The 8365-nt window shown below is 40.3% G+C and overlaps 1 protein-coding gene across 1 annotated transcript; it reads left to right on the top strand.

Moving 5' to 3' along the window:
* Positions 1–3252: 3252 nt before the first annotated feature.
* On the top strand, positions 3253–6044 carry LOC104403254 (glutamate receptor ionotropic, NMDA 3A-like). Its single transcript, XM_010011321.1, has 3 exons — positions 3253–3296; positions 4077–4150; positions 5376–6044. The coding sequence occupies exons 1-3, from the start codon at positions 3270–3272 to the stop codon at positions 5710–5712; spliced, it is 438 nt and encodes a 145-aa protein (XP_010009623.1). The 5' UTR covers positions 3253–3269; the 3' UTR covers positions 5713–6044.
* The last annotated feature ends 2321 nt before the right edge of the window (positions 6045–8365 follow it).

The following is an 8365-nucleotide window of genomic DNA, read 5'->3' as shown; positions in this document are numbered from 1 at the left end:
GACCCCTACCACTTCAGCAGAGAGAAAAGCAGTGACACAGAGAATCCAGGTTACTGCTGCTCTTTCCAAATTTATTCTATATTTGCATGTACAGACACATACACAAACTACAAAATAAGTTGTAGAGCTTGCTGCTCTGATACTGATCAACATGAAGCTATGAAAATGCCTCTATTAGATGGTTTCCTTCAATATTCAACATGTGTGTGTCTCCAGGAATTATGAATGCCTGATAAATTGGTTTTCTACAATGGCATGCAAATGTGTTGATGTTGCTATAAATAATCACTCCATACACTGTGCTAATTGTTTCTTCCGAACCTCATTTCCCAACTGAATTTAGTCTCAGAAATGTCCCTCTACTGTGCAGCCTTTATCACCAGCTCTTCCAGTACATTCTTCTTTACTGCCAGATGAAATATTATTGATGTTTTGTTTTGGCATTTCCTTTCCTAGCAAAAGATGTCTTGTTTGGGACAATTTCAAAAGCTACCCATTACAAGTGAAAAACGCATCTGAGATGCCAGTGCTGGAATTTCTTTCACCTGTGTCTAGGGAAGGTAGAAAATTATTCTTCAGAGCTGACAAGACAATGAGCCAGACCCTCGTCAGCATAAATCAGAGCAGCTTTACTCAAGACAAGGGAATTATATTTCATGTAAGATGCTGGCCAAATGTTCTTTCTGCAGCCGTACTGGAGTGGCATTAAACACTGACTTCAGGCTGGAGGAGACATCTCACGTTTGCAGGAATACCCACTGCAATTGCCACTGCGTGCCTTTTTTTATTATTATTATTTTGAATAGCTAGCAGTTTATCATAGTCCATTAAACCTATTTCCTATTTTAAGAACAATATAAACACTCCCTTCTGTACCTAACGCTAGCAGATCAGGCCTCCTTACCAATCTCCCATGCCTCTGGAGACTTCTGCATTACTTCTCAAGTAGCTAAGCAAAAGGACCTTCACCAGCTGATTCCAAGGTTTCTGCCGCTGAGGGAGTTAATGGCAGTGTCCACCCTTAGACTGTTAGGACACCAAACAGCAGTAGCCTGGGATCATATAAATGAAACAAATTTATTCCTTTTTAATTATTATTCTATGTCTCATTCAATTTATTTTTTTATTTACTGTTAGTTCTACATCTTTAAGGAAGTTGTTTCATACTTGGCTTTGAATATTCTTTTAGGAAGGAAAGCGATTTGCATTAATGCTTCTTAGAGAATTAGCAAAAGCACATTTATCTGGCATGTTCAGCTAGTATGGGTAGCAGTCTTTTTGCTTCTTACAGGTGTTCGTATGTGCTGAATTCAGAGATGGGCCATACTGAGGTCTTGGCTCTAAAGACCTTTGGAAAAAGGTCACATGTGAGGCCTCATTCTTCTTTTATGCTACCTGGACTAGAATTTGGGCTTCTGTTGCTAATTGAAAGAAAGAGGCCAGGTCACACAGACCTCCCGTCAAACACATTTGAGTGGTTTGAAGCTTTATCACCCACGATTTTTGTGTCACCCTCCTGTTCCCCTAACTGGAAAGACAAAGTATGGGACAACAGGTTCTTGCCAGTAAGAAATTCCAATGCTGAGAGGAAAGTTTTGCTTTTAAGTTGGAATGATGGACTCTTAGAATCAGAAAACCCTTGTGCCAAGACTGACTCCCTTCTACCCCAGAATCACTCTAGTGCGTTTTCTCACCTTCCTTTCCAAGTTGCAGTAAGTTTCTTTAGAAACTGCTTTTATATCCCAGTTATATCCTTCAACACTCCTGAAGTGTTTATTCACCGATTCAAAAATTCTCTTCCCAAAAATTCTGGTCAATGCACTACAGGGCAACCAGGTTGATTTTGGCAGAGAACTCCTAAAATAAGAGTTTATTGCCAGTGCCACATAAAAAAGTTTTCACTCTGCTAGATTGCTGAAGCTTTGTTCTTGTTAAACATCTCTGATATGCTATCTCTTGTCATTGTGTTTTAAATAACAGAAATATGAAAAGCAGATGAGCAAACAGAAAGGGATTTCCAAGCCTTCAACTTCAACAGACTCACCATTAATCAACTATTGTTAAAGTCATGAGAAAGCACAATCCCCGCCACCACCCACCCACCAAACTAACAACAAATTGAAGGAACATAGGGGTCAATTAACCAGGATGATAGCATCCCAGATAATCATCTCCTGACATAAAATCTACTGAAGCAATTTTCTGCCTTTTTTTTTTTTTTCTGACTAGGGGAATAGCATTCTTTAATAGAAAGGCACAAGCAGAACTCCTATTCTTGGAAATATTTCCCAAGCAGCCTGCGGGCAGTAATTATTAGCAAGAGATTTTAGCTACTGATACAGTCATAACTGAGTTATAGAGGAATGAGGATAAAGTTACTAAGATTATACGTAACATGCAAGCCTGACCCACACATCGGAGTGCGGGTGTTTGTGGTAGAGATTGCTGCTGTGCGTGGTTTCTTGGTCTTAAAACGCGGTTAATGCCAATAAGACACTGAATTTAATTAAAAGCTTCCTACTCTACATGAAAAAGGTGGCTTAACAGGACAATGTAGGAGTGTTCCTGTTTTTCATAATTGCAGTTGGGGATCCTAACAAACACAGTTTCAGTCCTGTTGATGTAGGGAGTGGAGAGGTGCTGTGTTTGTGCTACTACTTCAAAACATTTTCTCCATGACCTTGCATCAAGGGCAAAGCAGAAAAAGAGGAAGTCAATGATCAATTCCCAGAAAATATGAACAGCTGGTCTTAGCTCACTGCTGATGAAGGATTTGAAGTTCATTGACTGTAGAGCAAGTCAAGCAGTATTTGCTTTTACAAATGCAAAGACACCAGAAATACTGGATTCTCGTACATGTTCAACACTTAATCTCATTAGGGAAACTGCACAAGGAAAAGATTTCCATGGTCTTTGGCTGATTCTGATTCCCATGACAGGTTCTTTGCTCTCACTGAACACTGAGCTTTCTGCAGCACTGAAGGGCTTTGCTGTGAACAGTATCCAGATTATTCTGCAGTATTTGACCATTATGATTCAGTCACACCACACTTCCAAATGAGAAAACAGAAGCTGGTAAAATACACTTAACAGCCTCCTTTCTTAACATCCACTTTTGATTTTATTCACAGACACTGCAAATGGGGATCAAACATTTTTCTGGGCTATTCGTGATGCTGTGCATTGGGTTTGGCTTGTCCATTCTCACTACCATTGGGGAACACATCGTGTACAGACTGGTCTTGCCACGAATCAAGAAGAAATCCAAGATGAAATACTGGCTCCATACAAGTCAGGTACGTATTCAGAAGTAACTCCACGAAAGTCATGTGGCTGATTTAGAAAGCTTGGACAAGAACAAGGCCTAAAAGGTTGTAGGAGCACTAATAATTAGCATATCAAATATGACAGCAGCTTCTGGAATTTGAAGAGAATTACCAAAGGGCAAGATGAGAAGCACAGAGGAAACAGTTCAAATATTCACAATTGCTAAGCCTTTCCATTTGCACTTGTAACCTTGTAACTTTTTTGGACACCAGAAGCAACAGTGTTATTGTGTTGAACTGGCTAACCAGAACATTGTATGTCACCGTTACAGGTTCCCAAACTTCTGATGCATGCAGGAAGTGCTGGATAACCTCTTTCATTGTTCTAGGGAAAATAATGGCAGAAAATTCTATTTTCTGTGATTCTATAAAATTGCTCTAAGTGTTTGCTTTAAAAGAAGAGGTTACTTTGAAGCAAAAAGCACAAAAAGGAAGACCTTCTATTGCTTTAAAGCAGCACAGTGAAAGAGATCTTTAGAAAGTAATGGTTTGCCAAGATCCACTCTCTTCTGAGGAATTTTAACACCAAAGATTGTTTGCACTCTACTCATCAACCTTTCAGATTGCCCTTCCTTGGGAAAGTATGGGAAATAAATCTGTTCTAATGACAAAGCACAGGCATTGCTTGTATCCTTGAATGTGCAAAATAACTTATGCTCGAGTCCATCACACAAAGCCCAAATTGTCTACCTATTTATGGAGCTATTCTTATCTTGCTGTTACTAATTTATTTTCATCTTTTCCCTCTAGAGATTACACCGTGCTCTGAACAGTTCATTTATTGAAGACAAACACCAGCATAAGACAAAACGAGTAGAAAAGAGGTAGGAAGTTTTGCATGCCTTAAAACACAAACTACAGAATTTACTTAGAAATTAAACACGTTGTGTCTGGTTATCTACTTACGGATCTAATGCACCCCAAAAGTAACAGAATAAAAAAACCAGGATAGAAGTGACAAGGGATGGAAGTGGAAATTAATCAATTGTTTCCAATAGAAAGTATTAATAGATATTTAATTCTTTCATATTTTTCATACAGCTAGTAAAAGCATCCCCATCCTAAAGACAGTTTTTGGAGTAGGTTCACTGCCCTTATTTTTAGGTAATACATGGCAAAGCACAGGCAGATAACTAGGGCCCTGTGAGATTCAAACTCAGTTTATGAAATGACTGTATACAGATCCGTCCAAAATGTAAAGGAGGTAGGAAAGCTGAGCTCCTTTCCCTCAACTCAGTGCTTCCTTATGTTCCACCTGGGAGGGCATGGGTTGTTTCTTTAGAAGGGAGGAAATTCTGGGAGGTGCCATGATTTGGGAAGGCTGCAGAGTAAACTTCCCAAAAAAGAGGGAAAAGATTCTTTCAAGTCAAAATATTTTGGAAAGACCTTTCCACAAGAAATCACTGAAGCATTTGAAAAAGTTCCCAAATGGGAATATCCCCCCCAACATGGAAACTCCAAGTTCTGTATTGCTCTGTCAGGAATTATCTGTACCTGCAAGGTTTGGTTACACCACATCATCGTGTCCACCCTGCAAAGTGCAAGCAGCTACTCAGGAAGACTTCAAGTCTAAATAGCACACTTTCCCTTTCATCTCACTACACCAACTCTAGGCAGCCTCTTTCCTCCTCCGTGGGAGCAAATGCCCAAACCAGCACAGAGTATTAACACACAGTGGACTAACGCTGTAGTAAACTTTGGGTATTGCAACCACAGAAGCTTTCAGAAAGCTTTGGAGAACACACATTTTCCTGAGCTGGAGTTGACAGGATTGTAATTTCATAGCTAAAAAAAAGTTTTGGTGAAGGGGAGCTGAAGTCTAGGATTCTGTTCTAGTCTCTGCTACGGTTTAATCACAAAAATTTGGCCATTTACATTCATGATTTGTGCTTGTCAAGAAAAATAATCCCAAGGATAAAGGAATTGTTAGTACTCGTGTAATTCTTAACAGTAGCATCATAATTTTCCAGTAGGATGGCTCACAGGGGAGGGTTGCATACACACCAGGGCAGGCTGTGATTTCATACTAACTCTCACATCTCTGTTGAGGTCCCATGTAGGGAACAGCCAGCATGCTGTGTGGAATATGGCCAATCTGGGCAACAGCCACAGGAAAAAATATATCTGCACTGACGAAGGGCAAAATGAGGTGATGATCCGACAGCACCAAGACATCCCCCTGCCACAGGTGAGGAGAGAGACTCTGGCTTCCTTAACAACCAATGGGAAAACAGAGTCCCTCAATATTGCTAGGATGTCAGTGATGGAAGAGCTTACAGAGCTGGAGAAGCAGATCGAAATCATCAAGCAGGAGCTGCAACTTGCCATGGACAGGAAGTCAGAGCTGGAAGAGTATCAGAGGACAAACAGGACCGCAGAGTCCTAGGCCAGTGTACTTGGGCCCTTTCCTCTTTCGTCCTTTCTCCCCTTCCTCTGTAAAATTTGTAACACACTTTTATAATGCCAGAAAGAGGTGCAACAATAAAGCAGGCAATATGCTCTTCATGAGAGCAGAATCGCAGCAGTCCACAGCCACTGCCACCCTCCTGAGTCCTTCTTCCATAACAAGTTTATCATTCTCCTGGCAAATATCAGCCATTCCCAAGAAACTGGAGAAACAAGGAGCATCTGAACAGCAAGAGTTCCTTGTTCCTCCATTTGACAGTAGTACAGCAAGGTTTCCACTTCTTTAGCCCTTTCTGTGCATTAATTCAAAAAAAAAGAAAAAAGAAAAAAAAAAAACAAGAGAAGGAAATTTAAACTGCTCATTGGAAGCATGTCCCTTGTTGGTATGTTTTTGTTGTGTTATCTATGGGTCTAGTCTCTGTTCATGCTAAGGCTCCTTATGTTTGCCTCATTACACCAGGTGCTAGTTGTGTGTTGGCAACCCCTTCCCTCCTGGCACAGGCTGTGGTTTCATGAGACAAATTCTTGGTGGCAATCCCAGTACACACCATTCCCTCAGCTCTGTCAGCACAAATGCAGATGTGGCTGCTCTGTAACTGCGATAAAGGAACTCACCCAGCTTAAAAATAACTCAACAAAAACCAAACCACCACCTCTGCCTGTTTCTGAGCCCAGGTTCGGCTTCCACTGCCACCTACAGAGAAGCCGTGCAAACAGCTGCACCAGCCAATGTGAGGGAATGGGTTCTCAGTGGCACAGAGCAAAGATGATGGAAAGGGAGGGTAGCAGTACTGTACATCAGTATTTACCATCCAAAGTGAAGTATTTAATGTTAAATATGAAACTACTCCCTTGAATTTTCTCTGTCTTCACCTGAAAATAAGGTCCTTTCTCACAGCCAAAGTGACATAGAGGGGCTCTGGTCCATGATTTTTTTTGACACCAAGCTCCCACCAAAATCAAGGAGGGGGTCACAGCAAAGTGTTGCTGTAGGCCAGGACCCACTTTGAAGGAGAACAAGAGTTGTGGTTTCAAAGGCAATGTACTGAGTGGAGCTCCCTCCCACCTGGATGATGAGTAGAGGGGAAGGAAGGGTAAGCTGTTCAGCATCTGAATAAATACTGTATTAACCCAACTGGCTGTGTTATTTAAATAGGGTTTCTGTGAATTTTTTAAGCACTTCCCAATACATCCAGTATTAGAGAGAAAAACATTTGTAATGCTGTCAGAATTAACTCGCGTCTCCCAAATATGTCACCAAAGTAATTTTTTACCCTCCCTCTATCTCTAGCCACATGTGTGAACGTTGCCAGCATTGATGTTCTGCCCAGGCATGGTTTAAAGGCTTTAGGCTGATGTGGAACTGTATCTGAGTGTTTGAAAAAGGCATTCTACATTTTTGAACCTCTGAAAAACACTTGCAAATGGAAAACTCTGCATGAACCTCTAAAAGCTGGTAGCAGCAATACCTGGACTAATTAGCCTCACGAAAAGGTGTTCATATTCTATTCCCTGGTCAGTCCTTGGCCTCTGCTTTTGGGCAGCAACTGTGTTTACTTCTTTCAAACTCAATCAGTAGCACAGGAGAGAGTAACTAGGCTATAAAACAGGCAAGGGTATCCAGAACTCCACATAGTAGATAGGTTTGGAAAACCTAGGATGTCCTTTCCTTCCTCGCTCCTGACAAGCTCTTTTCATTATTATGAAACAAATGCTAAGAAATAAATATTTCAGCCCAGTTTAATCAGTATGTTTATTAACAGTTTGTTATGTCTTTATCTTTATAATCATGAACCCAGAAACGTTCAAACACCCAATCTTCAAACAGATCAATCTTCATTTAAAAAACAGAAATTTAAGTAAAAACATGTCAACCACCTATTACTTAAAGCAAAAATCTGTATTTCTGGTGGGTGCCTTAGGGGCTACTCCTATGTCAAATGCAGAATAGGGACCACTTCAAATTACTGCAGCATCAATTAGAAGCCTTGTGGGAGGAGACAAATTTCAGCATGTTATTTTCTTATTCAGCTATTGCTCCAGCCCAATACCATAGCAGGAAAAAAAAAAACCAAACTGCTGCTGTAACTTTCTATGGGATGGGAAGTATCACACATGTAAATGTCTGCAACTGCATAAGCTGGGGGAGGACTGGCTATGACCACAATATACACTGGAGCCTGTAGATAAGGTTTTTTCTTTGTTTACAGTTAGTCTGTCCTAGACACTGAATTTAGACCTTTTTTTTTTTTTTAAATGAACTTGTTACCCTTTCCCTTCTTTTACCCCAAAATATTCCTAGTCTTGATAAACTTTTAATTATTTCCATTCATTCTGGCAAGTCAAAACAGAGCAGCTAAAATTTTTGCTGTTTTTCAGTGTTTAAATTGGTAAGGAGAAAAATGTAGTCACTTCCAAAATGAGCTTCAAGGACTTTCTGAGCTTAAAATTAAATATTTTAAAATAAGAAAATATTTTTCTTGGTGAGGAAAGAAAAACCAGGAGTTCCCAAGCCTCATCTGTGAAACAAATCTGTTCCAAGTGTTTTTTTCCTACTGTGACCAGAGTGAACCCAACACTAACACCATACACACAAAAGTTTCAAGCTTGATTTGCAGTAGAAAGGTGGTGTG

This window comes from Nestor notabilis, unplaced genomic scaffold, assembly GCF_000696875.1.
Source record: "Nestor notabilis isolate BGI_N333 unplaced genomic scaffold, ASM69687v1 scaffold24333, whole genome shotgun sequence".
Lineage (NCBI taxonomy): Eukaryota > Metazoa > Chordata > Aves > Psittaciformes > Psittacidae > Nestor > Nestor notabilis.
The sequence above is the reverse complement of the archived record's forward strand: the minus strand, read 5'-3'. Positions and strand labels throughout refer to the sequence as shown.